Genomic DNA, 25,764 nt, shown 5'->3' with positions numbered 1-25,764 from the left:
TTATTGGGCGAAATCAAGGGCAGATCTGGGTTATAGAATTGGTGCCATTTGATGGATATGGGTTCTTGAGGGAAAAGGGAAAGTTTTCTAGATGATAGCGTGTGAAAAGATTCCCCAAGCAGTCGGAAGAGAAAGTATAGACATGCTGGGTTGGGATTATTGCACTTCGGAGGCATTATAAATAGTTTCATATTAACACTGTGTTATATACCACAATAGCAATTGTAAAGATCATACTGGGTGTGTACACATACAAACACACACACACACACACACACACACACACACACACGGAGATCTTAGGATATGATAGTCTTTGTATACTGTGTGAAAACTGCTTTAAATACTGTCTGGCAAAAAAATATATATGTTGATTAGGAAAGTAATCTTAATATTGGTAAGAGAGTGCTTAAGCTGGGGTGAGCTGTGCTAGACAAGGGAGTATGACTGAGGGTCAGGCAGACTAGAAAAGTGATCATTCATACAGGTGAACAGCAGCTAGGGCAGTGATGGAGAAGATAAAGAACATGTTTGAGCGATACTTTACATTCAGAAATTTTTAAAAATTAGCTTATGTAAGAGAAAGAATAAAAATGGGATGGTGTTGATACACAGCAGTGATGGCAGTCTGGAAGGGGAACAGCTCACCAGATTTTCTTGTCTATTCGTAGTCTCCCAGTTGTTCATGCTTAAAACATTGGTGGAAGTGGGTTACATGGCACTCAGCTGTTGCTCAGGACCTGCTCCCAACTCTGTGCCTAGGTGATCTGACCTTGCAGATTCGAGGACAGAACCAGGGTTGGCCACATTCAAGGCAAGCGCCTTAAACCCCACACAGTCCCCCCATCCCCGTGCTCAAAACTTTTCCTATCTCCTGTCTTGCTTTTCATTTTGATTTTTATTTTGGGGGCCACACCCTGCAGAGCTCAGAAGCTCCAGACTCTACTCAGGGTCACTCTTGGCGGAGTGTTCATGGGAGTATGTGGTGCCAGGGATGGGAACTGGCACCAAGTACCCAAATGAGGAGCCTGAGTCTTCTGCACACAAAGCATTCCCACAGCCCATTGAGCTATCTACGTGACCCTCCGCTGTCTTCTGTCCTTTACAGCCCGTGAGTCTTTGTGTCTCGTTATCCTTTGAGCTGGTCTTAGAAATGATGACCCTTTGATGATCATGTCTCTTAGTTCTTCATTCCCGTTTCATCGGTGCCTCATTCATATTGTTAATAAGCAGGCAAGGGCAGGACCTCATGCTAGTTTGTCCCTCCTTGCAATCATTTATATTAAAAAATTATCTCTCATCTTTTGAAATGGCCTATAATTCAGTAACTCCAGTAGTTTAAAGTTAGATGCATAGCGCAGCAAGTGGCCGCTAACCTTTGTCATTTTGGAATTGATAAAATTTTAAAAATGACTGAGCTGTATACTGGTCCAGTATCTAGATCTTTGGCGACTTGAGTGCCTTCTGGGAGCATTAGATTAGATTCAAAATGGGAGCATTAGAAAGATTATATTAATAATAGAAAATCAATATGAGCCCGTTGGTTTTCATGACCTTCAAGTTTACATATTTTCAGTACATCCTTGAATGAGCAGCACCTGAGGACACAATTTAAAATAACTCTTTGTCATCTTATGTGTATTTAGATTGACCTCTCAGCACTCAGATATGTTCCTGAGTGTTCAATAACCCTGTTCCACTGAGTTTTTAAGAAAATGCACGGTTGCCTTAGCAAGCATGTTAGGTCTGACTTTATAGTAGCATAAAGTAAAATGTATGTTAACTGTACATTTAATCATTTTTTCCTCTTGCAATGTAAACGTTTTCTCTGCAGATCCTTTTATTCAGAATTAGCCTTATTACCCACGAGTCTCTTGATGTTCTTTATTCAGAAGCCCCCCCCCCCCGAAATGAAAATCAGAGATATTCTTAGAGAGTGATGACCACTCTCATCTCTGCACCTGCTATTCACATCTTGCTCATTTAAACACTGTTGATAATTTCGCTCATTTTGGATCATTTAAACACAGTTGATAAATTCGTTGAAATAGAATTTTAAGCAAGATGACCAAGACAAAATCAATTCGGCCATATCCTAATTGAGAGGATCAAAAGTTAATAAGTTACCATGGTTTCTGGTCACAAAAGGTATCACCAAACTTCTAAATACATGAAACACACTCTGAAACCATCTCTTCTGCATTCTGTCCTTCCTTTCCCACGTGGCTGCTTCCAGTCGGAGATGCACGGGCAGAGACTATGGGTCCTGATCCCAGACCCAGGTGGACTTCACAGGCTGGTCACAGCCAGGAGGCAAAGTGTTTTCTCACAAACATTGTAGCAAAAAATAACATTGAATCAGTGTTATTTGAGAACCTCCTGTAATTGTGTTCTGTTGACTTATACTGCAGACTGAAATTTTTCTGTCACAAGTTTTATTTTTAATTTTGAAAAGGTAAGCTAATGAATTCTTGGTTTCTTTAGGGCATTGAAAACATAAAAAATGAAATTGAAGATTCAAGTGAGCCCTTGATAGATCCTGTATATGGACATGGCAGGTAATTAAAATTCTTTAAATTTCAGTGGGCTTCATTTTTCAGTAACTTAAGAGGGAACCCCATTGCTGGCTTATCTTATTGAGTATGAATTTTGGCAGTCTGGTACTGGATGCATAGCTTGTTTTTTGGCATGAAATGGTAACTTCCACTTTAGTTTTATTTGTAGATTGTATTTATGGAGCAAAAATATTTTCTGGTTTTAAAATGAAAGCAGAAATATGTTAACAGATTATGCTGGATATTCAGCTAATAAAATTTTCTAATGTGTGCAGTTTTACTCATTTGACTTAGAAATCAGCATGTGCTTAGTTGTGTTTTCCTGCTTGGGAGGAAAAATATGCCTATTTTTCTTTGAGACTACTTTCCTCTCAAGCTCTTTAAAAGTGGTTTGTACTAAGATCATTGGCATACTGATAAGCATGTCAATCTCTAGATCTTTCTGATGTGCCAGTTGAAATTCATAGATCTTGGGGCCGGAGCCATAGAGCAGTGGGGACGGTGTTCACACAGCATGGGACGGACCCAGGATGGCCCCCTAAGAAGCCAGTAGTGATTCCTAATCACAGAATCTGGAGTCAGCCCTGAGCTGACTCAGGGTGTGGCCCCCAAACAAACAACTCCTTGCCCCCAAATTTGTTGATCAGGGCTAGAGCAATAGCAGAGCAGGAAGGGCATTTGCCTTGCATGTGGCCGACCCGGGTTCAATTCCCAACGTCCCATATGGTCCCCCGAGCACCACGAGGAGTAATTCCTGAGTGCAGAGCCAGGAGTAACCCCTGTACATCGCCGGGTATGACCCAAAAAAGAAAAAAAAAATTGTAGATCTTCCATCAAACACAAGATAATTATATATATGCATTTTAAAAGATGACTTTGTACGTGAAGTAAATTATCCACCTAAGCATTATTTAGTTCTCATGTGAATTTGTTAAATGTGTAAGATTGTGGAGGCACAGGCTCCACTGTGACCCAGTTAGCACGGCTGGTGTTCAGGAGTATTGGGTGGTAGGGAGAAAAGCATCAGGCTTTTCTTCACTTTGTTTTTTACACAACCTAATTTAATGTAAAAAAAGTCATTATGTTTTCCCAAAGAGATCGATGAACCTTATTTTGGTTTTAATTATTTTTTGATGTTTTATTAATAGCCAAAGTTTAATTAACCTCCTGCTGACGGGCCATGCCGTCTCCAACGTTTGGGATGGTGACAGAGAATGCTCAGGAATGAGTGAGTACATTTCTTCATTGTGTTTCTCTTAGGATTAATATTTTAGTAGGACATAGTGGAATATGTATTGACTCTGCATCTCTGTATTGGCTCCATTTTCCTTAGGGAATACATACTTTGTAATAGAACAGTTCTTTAACTGTTCTTAAAACGGAAATATGGACGGGTTCAAATTCTTGCTGTTTGACTTTAGTCATGTCTGAAATTGGGGTAGCAGTGTTACATTTTGTGTAAAACTTGAGAGTTGCAGGTATTTTGAGTTTGTTCTAAAAAGCCTAAAAGTCTGTTTCCACAAACATGATAACGTCTCAGTATCTGTGTTTTAGACCATAGTGCCCAGAAAGGGGGGAAAGGGGAGGAAAGAAAGGAGAGAGACAGAAACAGAACAGAGACAGGAGATGGGGGGGGGGGGGGGGGGGGGAGAGAGAGAGAGAGAGGGAGAGAGAGAGAGAGAGAAACCCAATCATGAACAGCTTTATAACTGTGTATCTCAACGTGATTCAATTAAAAAAATTAAAAAATATAAAATAAAAGTCTGTCTTCAGGAACCTTGGGAAGCATCCAAGTCCCTTAAGCAGTGGCGTGCTATCCTCACTGCAGTGTCACTCTTGGGGCTTAGAAATACATCAGCGCACAGGGCTGGGCTGTGCAGAATCTCCCAGTGCTGTGGCCCAGCATGACAGTGGAAACATTTCCAGAGCTACAGACCAGGGACTCTCGCCGTGCCCGTGATGGACTAGCAGCTACTCGGAGGAAGGTCACAGAGTTGGGCAAACACACGCCGCCTTGAATATACGAGATGTTTCATTTCATTTGGCAAAATTTAAGAAGAGCATCGTCAAAGGCAACTGAACAGAGAAATAACAGACTTAGAATACGAATGTGAATTTTTAGAATCCGTTAGAATGAGGCAGGTCAAACATGATTGCCAGTCAATGCCTCTTTTGCAAACCACAACACCCGAAAGGAGAGAGAACAGAAGGGAATGCCTTGCCACAGAGGCAGGGTGGGATAGGGGGGGATGGGGGGTGGGAGGGATACTGGGATCCGTGGTGGTGGGAAATGGGCACTGGTGGAGGAATGGGTAGTTGATCATTGTATAATTGAAATCTAAGCACAAAATTTGTAAGGTACAGTTGAGGTACAACTGTACCTGATGGTGTCTAATAAAAAAAAAAGTTTATAAAAAATATGATTGCAAATTGTCTAGACAAATGTGAAGGAGACTGATAAAGTTGGCATAGGAAGAAGAAAGAAACTAGTATTTATGTGTTTTGTGTGAAGCAATATAATTTTTTTTTCTTTAACCTCAATTTATAGCAACAAAAGATGAAGCTCGAATAATTTAGTGACTTCTTTTCCCTCCACCATCAGAAAGCAAAGGTATAAATTGCTTCTCCCTACACTCAGTGGTGGGTGCCACCACTTTTCCTCCATTGCACAGTTCCCTGCTTGCCTCAGTGAAAGAGCCTGCAGGAACGTACAGTCTCTTGGTTTCAGCAGTGAGTCGGGCATTTGAACTTAAGGTTCAATAACTATTAGGTTCTGAAACAAGTCTTATTGAATCAGTAGAGAAGAGAAACAGAGCAATTGACCAAAATCACTGTTCTGGCAGAGGGAAAAGCAAGCTTTGTCCTCAGATATTTAATTTTCTTTAAAAAGCAATTACAGAAGCCAGAAAGATGGTGCAGTGGGCCAAGCACTTGCCTTGCATGTGGCCAGCCCAGGTTTGATCCCCAACTCCCCAGAGGGTCCCCCAAGCACCACCTGGCGTGATGCTAACCACAGCCAGGAGTCAGCCCCAAGCACTGGTGGGTGTGGCTCCAAGACAACAACACAACAGTTAACAACTATTGGTGACTGATGATTAATAAAGCCTTAATATCCATTTCTTAAATAATGCCAAGTCCTGTAGTGTTGGTACCAGATGAATGAATATATGGATTCCCCCCCCCACCCCCCCCCCTCCCAAGCTTTTCCGCTTTCTCTCCTCTCATTTTATTCTTAAACGCCCTGACGGTCATTCTCTGTAGTTGTGGGAAATGAGGCAGCAGCTCTGGAGTGTGAGGTTTCATTTCATGGGGCTTAATGAGTTGACAGTGAACTGCAGAGTTCTGATTCCAGAGCTGATAAGCCTCATCATTCTGATGCACTGCCTTGGATGCTGTTCCGTTCGTGAGTGCTATAATATATGTGTGAGATGACTTGAAAGTCTTCCTTGCAGTCACAGCAATCTGACAGCTGTTTGCTCATGTATAGAGAGCAGCTAAGAAGGAGAGGTTAACCCCAAATTCCTTGTCTGCTTTATGGAGTAGTTAAGTGACCCACCGGACTCATTCCAGGAGAATGAGAACTTAGGAAAGTCTGTGTAAATTTAGCAGTTAGTAGGGTCTATAAGAACAATTGAGATTAGGAACCAGAGGGTAGGGAGCAAATGTTCTTTTTAAGTCTTGTATTATGTTGTGTTGTGCTCCTCTCCTGTGCTTAGGGCCTGGGGATGGAAGAAACACTTCTATTTCTGGTTTGTGGGGCTTCTTGACCATCAGTCTTTCATTGCCTCATCCTGGGCCTTCCCGTCCCAGGGGAGTCTTGACATCTTGGTCAACGAGTGGCCTGGGCTGCCTCTGACACCAGTCGTCGGCACTAGTCTACACAGATGTTCCTGACTTTTTTTTTTTCTTTGAGCGTCTTTTTTTCTTTCATTTTTCCTACGGGAAAACATTTACCATAAGATCTGCCTTTAGAACAGAATTTTGGGTGAAAGATGCAGCCTTGCGGAAGGGAACCTCATTGTCCAGCAGCTCCCAGCTTCTTTCTCCCCCAGCTTCCCGCAGCTTGTCCCATTCTGCTCCCTGCTTCCCCCAGTGTGACTGTCCACATCGCTGGTGTCTGGAATAATGTTACGTTTTCCTGTGTGACTGATAGATTTGACTTAACACAGTCCGCACAGCCATTTGGGTGCACCTGTGGTAGGAAATCACTGTCTTAAACCTGAGGAAGTGAGAGAGTAACAGAGAGAGAGGGAGGGGAGGGAGAGAGAGAGAGGAGGAGGGAGGGGGAGAAGGAAGAGGGGGAGAGAGAGGGGAGAGAGGGAGGGAGGGGGGAGAGAGGAAGGGGGGGGAGAGAGAGCTAGAGGGGGGAGGAAAGGGGAGAGAGAGAGGGAGCGAAGAGCCCTTTGGTCATGGCTGTCCCCTTCTCACTGCAGTCAGTTTGCGTTTGCGTTTCTCTCCGATGATCTCTTCATAGACCCCTGCCTGTCCTTGTGTCTTACTTGGAGGGGAGTCTGTGAGCCTTTTGCCCAGCTTTCAGTTAGTTGCTTGTTCCATTCACATTTGAGTTGCCAGGGTTTCTTTTCTATTTTGAGTACACATGGTTTGCAGAGAGGTCCCCGTGCGGATCTTCAGGCCTCTCTGGAGTGGGGAGGAGGGGGGCTTTTGTAGATATTCTGACAGCAGTGAGATGTGGGAGTCAGGAGCGAAGGAGAATACAGGAAAGCAAATTCCTGCACCCGCAAGATTGCTCCAGGGCAACAGTATGGCCCAGGTTCCTTCCCTCATTGGCTCCCTGAGCACTTATGGGCCCAGGCAACACTACAGAGCGGGACCCTCACACTGAACGGACTGGTCAGTTACAATAGTGACTGTTACTCCCCGGCCCTCAGTGCTGCTTGGGAGGCCTCTCCCTTATGAGTGTGTGTGTGTGTGTGTGTGTGTGTGTGTGTGTGTGTGTGTGTGTTCAGTCTCACTGACTAAAGCACCTATGCGTTGATAGGGCTGCACATGTAACCATGATTAAACTTAAATGCTAAGCTAAAGAAATAAAGTTCAACAGATTTTTTTTTAAATGTCAGTTAAAATGTATTCAGCTAAATAGATCTGGAAATACATAAGTGAATTCTGTAAGTCATAATATATAAGAATGTAATTACAAAAATGTAACTCACTTTAATTACAACTATTTTTTTTCTTTTGGTTTTTAATTAAGCCACTGTTAGATACACAGTTACAAAGTTGTTCATGAGTGAGATACACAGTTATAAAGTTGTTCATGAATTAGATACACAGTTACAAACTTGTTCATGAGGGAGATATACAGTTACAAAGTTGTTCATGAGGGAGACACACAGTTACAAAGTTGTTCATGATTAGGTTTCCATCATACCATGTTCCAACATACCTTCAACAGTGTACATTTTTCACTACCATTGTCCCCAGATTCCCTCCTTTCACCCTCACCCCCAGTCTGCCTTTACCACAGGCACTTTTTCTTCTGTCTCTCTGTTTCTATCTCTGTCTCTCTGCCTCTGTCTCTAATTCTGTCTCTCTCCATTTTTTTTTTAATTTTTATAGTGAAACACCATGAGGTACAGTTGTAGACTTACAAATTTTTGTGTTTGGGTTTCAGTTATACAATGATCCAGTGCCCATCCCTCACCAGTGCCCATTCTCCATCATTTACATTTTTTTTTTAAATTTTTGTTAGTGAAACACCATGAGGTACAGTTGTAGATTTACAAATTTTTGTGCTTGGTTTCCAATTAATTACAACTATTTTAATTTGAACTCACTATAATTACAACTTTGTATAACGTTCTTAATGATGCACTTTCAAGATAAAAAAAATTACATATATGGATCCTATAAGGAAATAATTTTTTTTGTTTTTTTGTTTTTTGTTTTTTGGGTCACGCCTGGTTATGCATAGGGGTTCCTCCTGGCTCTGCACTCAGGAATTACCCCTGGCAGTGCTCAGGGGACCGTATGGGATGCTGGGAATCGAACCCGGTCGGCTCTATGCAAGGCAAACACCCTACCCGCTGTGCTATCGCTCCAGCCCCCAAGGAAATAATTTTTTTTAAGTTTTTTTAAAATTTTTTTTATTTTTTTGTTAGTGAAACACCATGAGGTACAGTTATAAACGTATAAATATTTGTGCTTGGGTTTCAGTTATACAGTGATCAAGTACCCATCCCTCCACCAGTGCCCATCCTCCACCACCACGGGTCCCAGCATCTCCCCACCCCCATCCCCCCCCGTCCCACCCTGCCTCTGTGGCAGGGTATTCCCCCTTGTTCTCTCTCTCTTCTTTTGGGTACTGTGTTTTGCAAGAGAGGCATTGAGTGGCAATCATGTTTGGTCTATAGACTACTTTTAGCATGCTTCTCCCACCCTGGGAGGGTCCTCACAACACCCTTTATTTGGTGCTTTCTTCTCTATCTGAGCTTCCTTTTCACCTAGCACGTGTGGCTGGCCTTCAAGTCATGGAGAAAAATTTCTGGTACTAATCTCAGCCATTCCTGGATGTTAGTCTCCCTTTTTGTTGCTTTATGTTCCCCAGATGAATGCGATCTTTCTGTGTCTATCCCGCTCTTTCTGACTCATTTCGCTTAACATGATACTTTCCATGTAGTACCACTTGTATGTAAATTTCATAACTTCATCTTTAAGGAAATAATTTTTAATATTACCATCCTTACTACTACATATGTGGGGCTGGAGCGATAGCACAGCGGGCAAGGCGTTTGTCTTGCACGCGGCTGACCCGGGTTTGATTCCTCTGCCCCTCTTGGAGAGCCCAGCAAGCTACTGAGAGTATCTCGCCCTCACGCCAAAGCCTGGCAAGCTCCCCATGACGTATTCAATATGCCAAAAACAGTAACAATAAGTCTCACAATTTGGGAGGACAGTGCTACTACATATGTGATTACTGACCTAATATGAATAATTCAATTATGAACTGCTAGGTTGTTTTATCTAGAAGTATATTAGTATAAATACTAAACATTTATTCAAAAGTCCAAGGAAAGTACAGTCGAAATGACATCTGCACTTCTATGTTCACTGCTGCACTGTTCACAATTGCCAAAATCTGAAAAAAAAACCCGAGTGCCTGAGAACAGATCACTGGTTAAAGAAACTTTGGTACATCTACACAATGGAGTTCTACGCAGCTGTTAGAAAAGATGAAGTCATGAAATTTACATACAAGTGGTACAATATGGAAAGTATCATGCTAAGCGAAATGAGTCAGAAAGAGAGGGACAGACATAGAAAGATTGCATTCATCTGGAAAATATAAAGTAACAAAATGGGAAACTAACACCCAAGAATAGCTGAGATAAGTACAAGGAGGTTCACTCCATGGCTTGGAGGCCAGCCGCAAATGCTGAGGGAGAAGGCAGCTCAGATAGAGAGGGAGCACCAAGTAAAGGGTGTTGGGAGGACCCTCCCAGGATGAGAGATGCATGCTGAAAGTAGACTATAGGCGAACATGATTCCCACTCAATGCCTCTTTTGCAAACCACAGCACCCAAAAGGAGAGAACAAAAGAGAATGCCCTGCCACAGGAGTGGGGTGGGATGGGGGGCGGGAGGTGGGAGGGATGCTGGGGGCATTGGGAGGTGGGGAGTGGGCACTGGTGGAGGGATGGGTACTCAATCATTGTATAACTGAAACCCAAGCACAAAAATTTGTAAGTCTACAATTGTATCTCATGGTGTTTCACTAATAAAAGTTAACAAAAAAAAAAAAGTCCAAGGAAGTAGATGATGCAGTTCCTAATCTTAACACTAGGTGGTAGTAACTGATTTTAGAAATCAGAGTATAAACATGTTTCTCAGCATATTCGTTCTTTAAATATGAAAATATTTAGTGCACCTTACATGTTTTTACATTTCAAAGGTGGAGAGGTTTCATGTACAATTTCTCCTTCAGTTTTCTTACTTCCACTCCCTTTTTTTCCTTGGAAAGCTCTGATGTGACTTTCGGAAAGTTGGGTTTTGACATCCCTCACAGTTTTGCGGTGTGCTGAGAACCCCAGCAAGGTTTTGCTTATGTGGCTTCTAAGTAAATAGTGATCAGTATTTTTCTTGTTAGGAGTTAAAACTGACCAATTTTATTTTTATTTTCGTGAAGCAAGGTTGGTTTTATTAAACTCATTTATAAGGAGGTAAGGGGAGAGAGAGAGAGAGAGAGAGAAAGTACATGTTGGAGAGAGAACACAGACTTCTCCAGAACAGAGATTGACAAGTAAACGAGAATTAATCCAAGGAAGGATGGGGGCTTGCGGGACTAGCCAATACTGACAGATTTTAAAATGCATATTAATTCATTTAAAAACAATATATACCCATTGCTTGTTAGTATAAACATATTAATAAGTAAATAGCTGTTTTCTAAAAGGAATTAAGGAGAGGCATCATTTTATTTTATTTTATTTTGCTTTTTGGTCACACCCAGCGATGCTCGGGTTACTCCTGGCTCTATGCTCAGGAATTACTCCTGGCAGTGCTTGGGGGTCCATATGGGATGCCAGGGGATTGAACTCGGGTTGGCCATGTGCAAGGCAAACGCCCTCCCTGCAGTACTATCACTCTGGCCCAAGAGGCATCATTTTATACTTTGCAAATTCTCCTGTTTATAGGTTCCATCTGTAGGAATACAGCATGTCAGTTAAGCTCTGGAAAACTCCAGCATAGACTCAGAGAGTAACAAATACCACAGACAGATAATATCTTTTTTATGAAAATCATTTTGATCATCTCTACCAGGGTCACACGGATGCATAGAGACCTAAGCCACAGCATGAGAACCCTCACTGTACCTCAGTGCAAGCACATGCATGACACCCAACCTGGATTTCACTCGTATCACCACCTGGTTCCCTAAAGCACTGCCAAATGCAGCCTTGGAGGCCCCTGGGCAATCACATCCACAGGCCCTTGCGTTGCCCTGCGGCCCCGCTGACTGAGAATCACTGATGGGTTCACCCCCAAACCCTCTCAAAAAACAAAAGACTGGTGATAGCACAGTGGGTAGGGCATCTGCCTTGCACGCAGGCAACATGGCCGACCCAAGTTCGATTCCTCCGCCCCTCTCGGAGAGCCCGGCAAGCTACCGAGAGTATTCGATATGCCAGACACAGTAACAACAAAGTCTCCAATGGAGACGTTACTGGGCCCGCTCGAGCAAATCGATGATCAACGGGAGGGCCTTTACTTTACGATGTGTTGGAATTTCAAAATGAGTGAAAAAATACAAACTTATGTATATGTGTTTTCTTTTTACTTTGAATTTATAAAAAAAAAAAAACAGTGCTCATCTGAATATACTCCTTAAGGATACATAGTAAAATATATGTAACCTAAGTGAGACTGGGCAGATGTTCTTCCATTAATTAAGAGAAGCATCTTAATAGCAAAATGGACCAAACATGGCCAGATGGTAAAAAACTCACAAAGTGCTAAGCATCATATTTACAGCAGACATCGTCATTACCAGAAATAAATGCATTTTTGAAATTTTGAATGACCAGGTTGCCGTTATTCCACTTGATATATATTAGCCATGAAATTCATCAACACCGTTGTATCTCCACAGTGAATAATCTTGTCTTTCTCTTCCCGGCCGCTGTGCTCCCGAGTCTTATTTTGCAGTGATGTGTCTGTCTCTGCATTGGCACCCCAGGTGTGCCTCAGTCCCAGTTTACCTAACACAATTTGGCATTCTCTCCTCACACGTCTCTAGAACATGAGTCTTAATTCTCTCTTGGAGCTAATCACAACAGTTTCCCCAAACTAGAAACCTTTAAGGAACTGTGCTATTTCACGGCTTACTACAGCAATTCTTGATCCTACTTTGCTACTCTTCTACCTTGTTTTGGTTTGGTTTTGTCGTCTTTCTTGTCTGAGGAAAAAAAAAGGTCCTTATGTGCTTCTTTTTTTTTTAACCTTTAAAGTTTTTTTTTTCTTCTTTGAATGAATCACCAAGAGATACAGTTACAGACTTAAAAACTTTAGTGAGTACATTTTAGTTAAACAATGATCAATACCCATCCCTCCACCAGTGCCCATTCTCCACCACCAATGTTCCCAGCTTATGTGCTTCTGAGGTCATCTCAAATACCGACACAGCAAGCGTCTCTTCCGTCATTATAAGATATAGCATGCAAATGTGAGCAGAGAGAGAGCACGCTTTTCTTACGTTTTCCTTAACAAACTTTCAGCTCTTGTATGGCAGTAAACCATACATGTTTTTTTATTTGGCTTTATTTCCCAGGTTTAGGAGCATTGCCAGTATCTAAATTTAAGAGAGAAAAGTGGTATCAGGTCATCATCTCTAAAGGATTTTGCAAGTAGCTTAAACAGTGATTAAAATTTCAAATTCTGCTTAGCATAGCCATTTGCTTTTCTAAATCAAAATCATTTCACGATGCCTGAATATCAGAATTTTGTTTTGTTTTTAAATTTCCAGTGAGTTCTTGGGTTTTTCGCCTTCATTAAGGAATTTGCTGTTGTGGGGCTGGAAAGATAGTAGTTTGCCTTGCACATGGCCAACCTGGGTTCAATCCCTGACATTCTATATATTCCTCTGTATACTGCCAGATGTAATTCTTGAGTGCAAAGCCAGGAGTAATCTCTGAGCATCACAGGATATGGCCCAAAAACTGAAATATGTATACACATAAAAATTTTTAAAAGAATTTGTCATTGAATATAAAGTTTTATGAATCTGTATAACGTATATCTGAGGTAACAGTTACCAACCATGAATCTAAAAATGGTATTTTCTGAGAAGTACTATAATAATGATTTCATGTAAACAACAAATATACACAAGGTTTTTACAATGTAGTTTGGAGTTGAAAAATGGTCTTCATGTGGAATATCTTTATATGTCCAGAGATAGTGAGTATGGGTGCATTTATATGTGTGTATAAGTACTTTTCAGATTTACATGTGCTAATACACTACTAACTTTTTTTTAAAGAACTTCTTGGAATACACGAACAGGCATCAGTCGGATTCTTAACGTTGATGGAAGCTTTAAGATACTGTAAAGTAAGTTGATTTTTCTGATTCTTTGGATATTTTTTGTTTTCCATCTCTCCTGTTGTGGATAGTGCTTTTCTCCTGAGGCAACATATTTTAGCTTCCTGCCATTGATAGCTACCGCAATTATTTTTCTCTTTGTTTAGGGAATGTCAGTTTAGGGAAACTGACATTCTTACCAAGGTTAGAATTAAACAGCTCATGATGCAACATTACCTGGTTTTAAGTTATTTCCTTTCCGAGGGTGGGTGAGAGAACCCAGTACAAAATAATACATGAAACAGAGAAGCCTTTTCTTGAATATAAATATCTTTCTAATAAATTGAGAGAAAAGGAATTTCTTCACCGCTTCTTCCTTGCTAACTTCATTGCCTCACCCATACAACTGGGAATACTTTAGAAGCTCCTTGGTACAAGTGCTGAGATTAGGAGTCTGTTGTACATATGGCCTGAAACAACTTTGGGAAATTTAAATAGTTTCAAATGGTATTTAAACCATTAATCATGTGCACCTAATAAGATATCTTGATTTGGAGAGAGAAGTCAGTCTAATTTTCCTTTCCAGTTTAAGTTGGTGATTGTATAGCAGAGACTGATTTTTTTCTTTAAGTCACAGTAGGATCTCACCCTCTCTCATGACCATATTTAGATTTTTATTGAAAATGGATTTGATAATTGTTTTCATCCAGTTCAGATCATGGTAATGATCATACTGTTAAAAAAGCTGCCACTTCCTATTTTCGCTGTCTTTAATTTTACCAGGAAAGCTGAGAACCAGAGAATCAGCTTGTGTCCCCTCCCCCCAACACACACACAACTCCTGTGCCCTAAAAGTGAACATATGTGCAAACTGGTAATGGATTCATTCATGCCTTTGATCGTGGCGACCTTTTCACGATGTAGTCATATTTGGAAATGTTGTGTTGTACACATTAGAGTTGTACACTTTTTATCTCAAAAATATTTCAGGAAAGCTATTAAAAATAAATGTGTGCGTGTGTGTGTGTGTGTGTTGCAGGAGAACTAGATGTGGAGTTCAAACATGGGAAATGTTCACCTTGGGGCCTGTGGGGCACTGGAGACCGGGGTCCTGCCTGGCCTCTTACCAACGTGGTCATCTTGCTGTCATCTCTGCCCTGAGCGTTCACCCTTGCCCTGGGTAGCTCCGTTGCCCCATTCAGGCCCTCCTTCCACTGGGGTCTCAGAGACTGTCTCCTTCAGTGGCCCCCTTTTACATTATCACCAGAAGGATAATGACTATGGTGAAGTTTGATTACTGTTGTGTTTACCATTTTTCATTTTTCTGTTGTTTGTCCTGATAGAATAGACCGGAAACAGACACCCAGTCTTGCAGGATACAGATCAGGTGGCCCATAAACAAATGCACCAGAGTTGTGAGCATTTCTGAATGTGCCTTTGTAACTGTTACATGGAAGGGAATAATGTGTTTTCCCCACCAGTGAGCTAGGGCAAAGACCATGGCTTCTCGCTATGATTTCCTTTTGCGTTGCAGCAGTATTCTCCCTTTAGAGACTTAAAACACTTTCATCCATGGATTACATCACACTGCTAGACAAAAACCGAGCTCTTAGTTACTTTCAGACGCACTCAGTGGCTTACCAAGCAGAGCCACACAGGGGTCCTTCTTAGAATCAGGGCCACAGTGGGCGGGGCAGTTTATGAATGAGAATTGGCATAGAGTTTGCTCCCTTGCCTGAGCTCCCTGCTGACTGGCTAATTATGGATCCAGCAGGCTGTGGGGCAGATGCTTTCTCTGCCCGGCTTCCCCTGGGGAGGACTGTGAAGAGTGGGCTGGGCTCTTTGGAAGGGAACTGCTGACCCACCCCCAGAGGTGAATCAAGACATTGTAAGAAAAAGGGAAAAAAACAACCCACACAATTGAATTATACTGTTGTGTTCTTCTGTATGCAACTCTCGATATTTTCCTCAAAATATGTATCTACATTTACCATGCATTAGTTTAAGGGCATAATCATATTAGCTAGCTGTAAATCTGAGCATTTCCCTATTCTGTTCTCAAATAACAGATTGCCCTTTAGAAATGAAAGTAACATTTTTTTGTATAATTTTGAATATATGTGCTCACTATTACAAATGAAATTATTTCCTTTTCATATATATTTATGTGTGTTATTTACATATATGTAGGTATGCATATTTTAGGGCTAAGCTTGTGATGTCTATTTGTTACGTCTGTATTTGCTCTGATGTAAAGGTACATTGTAAGCTTAGCCCCGACAATCTTTCTTAACATTTTTACTTTTCACTCAGCAGTTGGTTTTTGTGATAAAATCTTGCAGTCTAGTTTTTCTCCAAATTAATATGAATTGGACACACAGTGCATATCTACATAAATGAAGTTTTGCTTTAGTTCTCTTGTCACCAAACCATCCTTTTTGCCATCTGCATTAACGTATCCATCATCATTAGCGTATCCAGCACATCCCTACCATTAGCATAACAGTTGCTATGCTGATGGGTATGCTGATGTTTCACCATTCATTAGCATACCCAACTCATCCCTCTTAAATTTTGACACTGTCCTTTTAAGGATTAAATATGTAATCTTTAAAGACTGTAGGTATAATTTTCAAGTATATGTAGTTTAAGTAGACTTTATCATAAAACCTTGAACATAAAGTGTCCAGTGGAGGATTCTTTATATTCTTAAATATTTCATTTGCGAATCTTCCTTGAGAGAACTTATTATATTGTCCTAGGTTTTTTGAAGATAGGAATTTTAAGACTTTCTTTTCCTTTATTAAGTCATACATCCACTAATGTGTTAATTTATCAAACTTACAGTTTTGAAGCATGAGGGAACAAGCTGAAATTCTAGGAGTTCTCATTCTCACTACAAACTTGACAAAATCTGAGAGTGATTCTTGGGGCTGAATTCATGATTTCTATTTGTGTTAAGTCTGTATTCTGATGTAAAGATATAATGTAAGCTTAGCCCTGTCATTTTTTATAACATTTTCATTTTTCATTCAGCATTTGGGCTGTATGATTAAATCTTCCCTGCCCAATTACTCTCTATTAATGTGAATTGAACACACAGTCATGCCCCAAATAGTCATGAACAAAAATACTTAACAGTTAATATAACATTTTTATTGTTTATCTTGCTACATTTGTTCTAGGTTGGTTCTTACTTGAAATCTCCAAAATACCCTATTTGGATTGTTGGCAGTGAAACTCACCTCACCGTATTTTTTGCCAAGGTATGCTTAATAAGCAGGATTTTTTTTTTTAAGTATGACATCAGACAAACAAATAATATAAGTCCATATTTAGTTTGGATCTTTGTGCAAACTTCAGTGTTTTTCCAGTAACAGACTGTTCCAAAATCTAAAATATTAATATCGAAGTACGTATTGTTATGCTGCTTTAGTTTTGGAATCATTTCAATAAAATGTCATGGTGTAGTTATAATTCCTTTCTATTTACTTACTTTCTGACTTTAGGACTTTGACGTTCTTTTTTTTTTTCTATAGTCACTGGATTAAAGTAAAATAATTGAACATAAAGGTTTTTAATTGCTCTTTCATAAGGTGGATAAAATTCTGACTTTTGTGTTGTAAAATAATTTTAGTTACATATTTCCTAGGAAAGCGTTTTAAAATATAATGATAGTCAGTGGTATTGAAGCGCTCTTATAATGGAAGGAAACTCTTATACCATTACTGTATGCAATATATACAGGTTGCATTATTGAAGTAGATGAAATGTGTTTGGGTATATTTATTTTGAAATTCTTAGACTGAATTGTTTCTAAGTACCGTTAACTTGACTACTTCTTATCTCCTAGTTCCGTATTTGAGACCTTTGGCGTTGTCCAGTCTTTACTGAATCCCAATGTTACCATTTTCCAGCAATGCTAGGAATCCTTCCTATTCTTTTATATAGGGATTGGTAACATTCCAAAGGTCATATAATTGTTGCCAGTCTTTATTAAAAAATTTTTGTTGGCATTTAGTACAAGTAAAGTGACCTGTTGTTGGTGACACTGTCATTTTTGTTATTTTAATAATATTTATCAAACATCTCTGGTATGCCTAACTAGAGTTATTAGCTGTTGGATGGAAAAGGGAAACTTTGTAGTTGCAGTTTGAATTTTTTTCATTCTAGTGAACTTTTTCCTGATTACACTGAGCTATTTTAGCTTTGTACTTGTTAAAGAATTTCATTCCTCTTGGTAAGAAGTAGGATTTGTATAAATTGTACCATAGCTGGATTGCCAATTGTAGATCTATTCAGTTATTTATTACTGTGTTTGCTTTTATTGTGTTGGCAAAAGCCTAGCTAGTAGATTTAGAGCAGAATAAATCAAAACCTTTTCCCCAATAGAGAAAGCTATGACATTCAACTTTAAAAGTTAAGCCTTACTGACACACTACATTTAGTTTAAAACTTTTATTGTTTACTTCCCTCGTAGAGAGGAAGACATCAGAAGCAGAATGGGAACTAAAGAAACTAAAATACTGATTCCTGAAGTGAGAATTTCAGTATTCCACAAAATTTGTTTCTAGTGTTAGAAATTTTCAGATAGGAATTAATGATTAAAAGGAAAAATTTACATCTCCTTCGTCCTAGCCCAGAGATTTTTTAAAAAGTTCCATATTCAAGGCTCTTTCAGGGTTAGGAGAATGAGACCCATCATTGTTACTGGTATTTGGCATATTGGGTATGCCACGGGGAGCTTGCCAGACTCTGCCGTGTGGGCAGGTTACATGTGATAGCCTGCCAGTTTGTCCAAAGTAGGAATGAGATAATAAGATGTCGTGCAGCCCCATTTGCAGCGGCACACTTCCGGGAGATGGGTTTTATAGTCTCTGGGTCTTGGCCATTGATGGGATTACACGGCGCCAGGGGGCCAGTTGGTGGGTGTGACCCCTGCCTACTGGAATAATTATATACAAAAATTATTTCAAGTTAATTTTTTGAAATTTCTCTCACTAATATTCAACTTAATGAAAACTAATGAATTATAAGAAACTAATTTAAAATATAAAAATACAAGATAAAATCATTAAACTAGATTTTATGATTAATATTTAAGTTGATTTTATTTCACTTGATCACTTGACTTCCCATTAATCGTCGGTTTGCTCGAGCAGGCTCCAGTAACGTTTCCGTGTCGAAAACGGCATGATGTGATGGATTTTATTTAAGATCGCAAAAGAGATTTCTCTAATAGTGTGAGTTGAGCTGTGTGAACTTGCAGCCATTTTTTTTCCCAGTGCAAGCATCTGAGTAAATGAATGGGTGTGAGCTGTACCCATCTTTGAAATTCTTTTTACCTGCCTGTCCTGGCCCTCCTCCCCCTCACACCTGATCTATTGAACTGTTGTACTTTCTACACACTGTAGGATTCGAACTGTGCTTTTCCCCTTCATGCCTATGGTTTGCAGTGAACTTCACTGAGCTTTGTCCAGGGGTGGATCTGTCTGTCTGTATCTGTCTCCACCCCCCACTCCCGCAGTGGATTTCAATCCCGTCCTTTGAAACACTGAAAAAGATATGAGAATTGCCTTGGGAAAATGCAACCCCCTTGTAACACCAGTTCTAGACTGACAGTCTCATCTCTGTGCCGGGCTGCGCCAGACAGGGCCTTTCTATCCACCTTCATTGATTTGTACCATCTGAAGCTGCTCTAATACTCCTAGCAGCAAAAAGCCTGCACAGACTTAGTGAGGTGCCTGCAGAGTTTCCTCGGGAGATTTGAGGCTTGGGATCTGAGCATGAGGAGCAGCTCCAGAGCCCATGTAGTGGTGAAGGAGGCCCTCCTATGAGCATCGTGTTTCATTCTCAGGAGCTCAGGAGCTAATTTCATTGGTAACCTGGCCAGACATTTTCTTGAAGTTGAGAAGTTGAGGTTTGCATCCCCCTGTGCTCTCTCTGATGGTTCTGAAAGGCCTCTCTGTGCACTGTTGTCTCTGACCTCCCCTGTGATAAAGCAGTTGCCCTCTCAGGTAAGGGCACGCGGAAACGCATTACTGTTTGAATGCAGAACATAGGAAGAATCTAAATGTAATGCGAAGGAGAAACAGAACACTGAACTGCTCCTGTGTGAGCTGACTCTTCAACAGTGGTGTCCATTACTGGGAGTCTCAATGGAATTATTCTACAGAGAAGCCTCCTTTGTGCTTTGCTCTCCATTGTAACCTTAGGAAGGCCAGTGCAGTTAAGTGTGAGACACCTTTATGGAAGCGTTTAAAAATTGCCAAGGTCTCACTTTGCCATCAGTTCTTTTCTCTGCATGTAAGAAACACAGTGGAAGGCAAAGTTGTAAAGTGAGACTTTATAGACTTAGCTTTGAAGAAGATTCACCTTCCAGTATCCTTAGTTATTGAGTAAAAGAGGACTTGGACTGCAATTAAGTTCACCAATGGGCATTTTGGAATAGAGCTTTTCAGTTATGGCATCTACTTCTCTTACGTAAATCTGAGAGCTGCGTGGTTGGTTTGGGTTTCATGGTTTATCTTCTCCTGAATGGAAATGGATTTAAGAACCACAGTAATTTATTGTGTATTTTAAATCATTCTTTGACAAGAGACTTTCAGTACCTCCTAATGGAGCAATGTCTTCAGATAAAGGTGATTAAGTGAATTTAATACTCTGTTACTTGAACAACTTAGGGAGTTTGGGCAGAAGTCTACACAGACTAACAGTTTTCAGGTTGTTTTTAATCATCTTGAAATCTGTGCATTTTCAGCCACAAGCTGTTCCCTAACTTCTTCCCACACCATGGGACTAGCCCCCTTTAGCTCTCTAAGGTTGATAACACCATCATAAAACTCAAGGTGATTTGAACCAGCAGTATATTTTATCTTCTTTGGGGTGGGGCGGGACAGGGGTAAGTTTGGGGTCACAGTCAATGGTAGTCTGGGCTACTCCCAGCTTTGTGCTTTGGGGCTGTCCAGGGAATGCCTGGAGGAGCCCTGTGTGCTTATGTCTGCGCTATACATGTCACGAACCTTAACCTGTCTGCTCTCTCCTTCCCACTTTTTAATTTATTTGAAAAAATTTGGGGGCCACACCTAGTTATGCTCTCAGGGGTTACTCCTGGCTTTCTATGCTCAGGAATCACTCCTGGTAGTGCTCGGGGGACCATATGGAATGCTAGGGATTGAACCCTGATTGACCGCATGCAAGGCAAGCACCCTACCTGCTGTGCTGTCACTCCAGCCCTCACTTCTCTTCTTGAACCAACTCTTGCCTGCTACTCTCAGTGCCTTTGGGAGCTGTTTAGATTTTGGATACCTGGCTTTAGACTTTTTTTTTTCTTTTTCAGTTATTTCGGCCATGCGCATGATCCCAACCTGTTTACTGAATGGAGTCCCTTTAAATCTGTTTCTTTTTTTTAATTAATTGATTGATTAATTTTTTATTAGTGAGATACCATATTCGTGTAGCAGAGCTGAAATAATTGTCTTAACAGGGTAAAATATTCCCTATAGAGGTCCGGAGAGGTAGTCTATCAGGAGTGAAGTCCATGAATGTTCATCAGAATAGTATTGGTTAGTGTTCCTCTAGAACTGTATTCACGAATCATAAAAAAAAAAAAGCAGTAGACAGGGGCTGGAGTGATAGCACAGCGGGTAGGATGTTTGCCTTGCATGAGGCTAACCCAGCATCCCATATGGTCCCCTGAGCACCGCCAGGAGTAATTCCTGAGTGCAGAGCCATGAGTAACCCCTGTGCATTGCTGGGCGTGACCCACAAAGCAAAAAAAAAAAAAAAAAAGCAATAGAGCCGGTAATGGAAATAAGGCAAAGGCCTCAAGTGTTTCATGTGTGATAGTAAGTACTACGAGTTGGATTTTATTTCGTGCCGTTTAATATTATACCTCTTCCTGGAATGGGTCATCACATTGCATCTCCACATTTATGGCACAGCCTTGACCTCATTGTTTTTCCTTTTCTGTTTTTGGGTGTGTTGGGGATCAAACTGGAGCCTTCATCGGAATGAAGCATGTCCCTGACCACTGGGCTACATTCCCAGTCCCTGGCTCTTGTTTTTCTTGTGCTTAATTCTCTAATTTCTTGTCACTTTTGTTCTTCCAGTTTCCTTCCTTCTGTGATCAGTGGTTCTGCCTAGTTTATCTGCTTCCTCACAGTCCCAAACAGTGCAAACATCAGGCATCTAAACGGTAAAGATGAGTACTGTTGTTGACTCTTTACATTTCCTGAGAAGCTTCTCTCTGCCAGGTACTACACTAAGCACCTGACATGCATTCCTCAATTTCTCAGAGCTACCCTCTGAGGTAAAGCACCATTTTCAACCTCAATTACAGTCTTAAGATAGTGAAAAACAGCTTTTCCAAAGTTACATATTAGTGAATGCTAAATGAGGATTCAAAGTCAAGTCCTGAGTTTTTAACCACTACTCTTAAGGAATTAAAAAAAAAAAAATGTGTGCTAGGATAGACTAGAAAGTCAAAGAGGGAGAGGTGGATAAAAAGAACTGGTAACTAAAATAAGGGATGTGGGAAATGTTAAATTTGTCTGAAATGAAGTCTGTATTCATGATTCAGGAAAGATTAAACAGAAAGCATGAGATGTAAACTGTGCGGAGTTAAATTCTGCAGTTATATTCAGGCTGGTTCTGGAGGTCTTCGGCTGCCGGAGGTACCGGCAGAGGAACAAAGGCATGCGGGTCCTGGGGCTGAGCTCTCCAAGCCTACTCAGATCGGGGCTGAGCATCCTCCACCCAGATCCTCCAAATTTCAGTAGGCAGAGGTTACACCCACCAGCTGACCCCCTGGCACCGTGTAATCCCATCAGCAGCCAAGACTCAGAGACTATAAAACCCAGCTCTCGGAAGAGAACAACGCAGAGTCTCCTGCCCCCCGCGCCTGGTTGTCCTCACCAGGGCCCCTTGGAGGGGAGCAGGTTGAGTTTCCCTCCCCGCCCCGACCAGGGCTCCAGCAGCCGAAGACCTCCAGAACCAGCCACCACCATGCTGAGACCACTCTCCACACGCATGAAAGTACCAGCAGAGGAACAAAGGCATGCAGGTCCCAGGGCTGAGATCTCCAAGCCTACTCAGATCGGGGCTGAGCATCCTCCACCCAGATCCTCCAAATTCCAGTAGGCAGGGGTCACACCCACCAACTGGCCCCCTGGCGCCATGTAATCCCATCAGCGGCCAAGACTCAGAGACTATAAAACCCAGCTCCCGGAAACGCACGGCTGCATTTGCGGCCGCGTGACATCTTGTTATGACATCTTATTATCCCATTCCTACTTTGGACAAACTGGCAGGCTACCGACTGTAACCTGCCCACATGGCAGAGTCTGGCAAACTCCCCATGGCGTACCCAATAGGCCATATACCAGTAACAATGATGGGTCTCATTCTCCTAACTCTGAAAGAGCCTTGAATATGGCACTTTTTTAAAAATCTCAGGGCTAGGATGAAGGAGACCATACTGGGGCCTGCTCGAGGCAATCAACGAATAACAGGATGGTCGTGATCGTGATAGTGATATTCAGAGAACAGTGTGGGTGAATCACACCAGTTGGACTAGAAGACTAAAGCGAAGGTTGGCATCGGCCGGAATAATGATGCATTTCCAGACCTTCTTCACCACACTGGGCTGGGTTGGGTTTTTTGTTGTTGTTTGTTTTGGGGCCACACCCTGTGATGCTCAAGGGTAACTCCTGGTTTTGCACTCAATAATGACTCCTAGCAGTGTTGGAGGTGGAGTGGTGGGGTAGATCATATGGGATGCTGGGGACCAACCCCAGGTCAGCCGCATGCAAGGCAACCACTGTACTATTTCTCTGGCCCCTTCTCCACTATACTATTACTGTATTTGCATGCTTACCTTGGAGTCTGAAAGGCTAAGCACCAGTGAGGGTGACCCCAGCCTCCTCATGCACCCCCCCTCAAAAAAATGACTTAATAATGAGTAAAAACTTCTTAGTAAAGTCATGGTATTTTAGAGTATTAGAAATTGGCTGTGGCCATTTTCACAGTCATATTGTTTGAAGCTGTAGATAAGGAAGGAAGCAGGTAGGATTAGCCCTAGGGTAAGGGCTGGCTTTACTCTTCACTCCTACCACTCCAGCTCCAGAAAGCATAAATTACCAGGACTGGGTAAACTGCCGTTTCTGTCGTCTTGGCATTTGTATTTCTGTGAAACATATGACGTCCATATATGTGGAAATTCTCTATTTTATGGCATTTGGTGACTCTCTGGGCGGCATGAAGAAAAAGAGGAGGAAACGGAGAACAAGTATGAAGCAGAGTACAGATCTAACACAAGAGAAATCAAACTGGAGGCAGAACGTTCGGCTTTGATCTCTTTCGCCAGCTTCCTGACCAACCATAAATTTCATCAGTGTCCATAGTAATATGAAAGACGGGGGTAATTGGATCAGTTCATCCTCAATGGGAGAAAATTTGACCCCTAAGGTGGTATAGAATTTTAATTTGCTTGTATATGGCAGAGACACTAAGGGAGCCCAATAGTCTAATTTATTATGCTGAAATTATTCTATTGAAACTACAGATTTTCTTCTCTCCTTTTTTTTTTTTTGGCTCTACCGGGGTATGCCGCTCTCACCAAGCCTCCCTCCCCAGCACACACCAAGACTTACTTCCCTCTTCTTTCATATGTGCTACAGCTGTGTTCTCCGTGCCTCCCTCACTCAAAGGTCTGGCCGGAAGGAGCGACTGTTCTTTTGTCAGGGATGGGCAGTTTTTCTGGCAGAGGCAAAGCACAAAAGACCTTGACAAAACCACAGACTGGCACCTAAAGCTGCTTCCTAAAGCCCATGTCACTTCTGCTTACACTTCTCTGGGCAAAACCAGGTGCCTCCCCTACCCCATTATCTGGGCTAGCAATTAATAGGCCCCCACTTACCAAAAGGTACCTCAGGCCCAGAAGGAACCAGGTAAGATACAAATATAACCCTCTCCAAGGGAGGAAAGTAATACCATCTGCCTTTACCTTATAATTCTTTTGTGTCCTGATTATTTAAAGAGTTGAATTCAAATGACAGGAAGAACCTTTGTTGAAGATAAGGAGGAACTTTTTTTTTTGGATATCCCACTGATTGCTTTTAACCCATTAATTGTATAATATTAACTTCTGCCATTAAAAAGAAGTGAAATGACTTTTCTTGAATTTTGGAGGTGCTCATATGCCCAGGGGCTGGAGCGATAGCACAGCGGTAGGGCATTTGCCTTGTATGCAGCCAGCCCAGCCGAGCCAGGTTCAATTCCTCTGCCCCTCTCGGAGAGCCCAGCCAGCTACTGAGAGTATCTCACCCGCATGGCAAAGCCTGGCATGCTACCCATGACGTATTCAATATGCCAAACACAGTAACAACAAGTCTCACAATGGAGACATTCCTGGGCCTGCTCGAGCAAATTGATGAACATAGGCCCAGAGTACTAAGAGCTTAATGTTGACTGTTTTCTTAAAGAGATACAATAAAAGACTAACAGTTTTTTTGGTTTTTGTTTTGTTTTTGTTTTGTTTTTGGGGGATTTTTTTGCTCAGTTCTTTATATAAATAGAAGATCACAGAAGGTGGTTTGTGAAACTGTTTACCAAACTGTTTCTTATAAAGTGGCATGCTTGGTTCCTAAAAAAGTCATTATACAAAGGCCCTAGGCTATCAAGGAACAATCCTCTGTTCAAAATATTGAGAAAGGGCTAGAGCTTTAGTTCAATGGGTAGGGCATTTGCTTTGCATGCAACTGACCGAGGTTTGAGCCCCAGCATCCCATATGGTCCCCCAAGCACCACCAGGAATGATTCTTGAGTGCAGAGCCAGAAGTAACTCCTGAGCATTGCCAGGTATTACCCAAAAAGCCAAAAAATATATATATATGTACATATGTATATGTATACAGAGAGAGAGAGGCTGAAAAGACTGATTGTTAGTGATTTGTAGTATTAAGAAGGCAGGGGCTCAGCAATAGTATAGTGGGTAGACCGTTTGCTTTGCACCTGGCCAACCCAGGTTCAGTGGTTCAATCCCCAGCACTGACTGAGCCCCAAGTACCAGTGGGTATGCCCCCTCCACACCCCCCAAAAAAAGAGGAGGAAGAATAGAATGGCCATGTGTTAATAATTGTTATTAGTACTATAGAATATGAATATATATATAT

At 41.4% G+C, this 25,764-nt stretch overlaps 1 protein-coding gene across 2 annotated transcripts in view; it reads left to right on the top strand.

Annotated features, from left to right (window-relative positions):
- Positions 1-25,764, top strand: part of MINDY3 (MINDY lysine 48 deubiquitinase 3) — a 64,187-nt gene that overhangs the window by 19,907 nt on the left and 18,516 nt on the right. For both annotated transcript variants that reach the window (XM_056114658.1, XM_056114659.1), the window contains 4 exons: positions 2,485-2,558; positions 3,704-3,783; positions 13,551-13,621; positions 16,777-16,857. In XM_056114658.1, the coding sequence (XP_055970633.1) occupies positions 2,485-2,558; positions 3,704-3,783; positions 13,551-13,621; positions 16,777-16,857 (306 nt within the window). The remainder of the gene's footprint in view (positions 1-2,484; positions 2,559-3,703; positions 3,784-13,550; positions 13,622-16,776; positions 16,858-25,764) is intronic.

This window comes from Sorex fumeus, unplaced genomic scaffold (assembly GCF_029834395.1).
Source record: "Sorex fumeus unplaced genomic scaffold, SorFum_2.1 ptg000026l, whole genome shotgun sequence".
Lineage (NCBI taxonomy): Eukaryota > Metazoa > Chordata > Mammalia > Eulipotyphla > Soricidae > Sorex > Sorex fumeus.
This window is presented reverse-complemented; position numbering and strand designations above follow the sequence as displayed.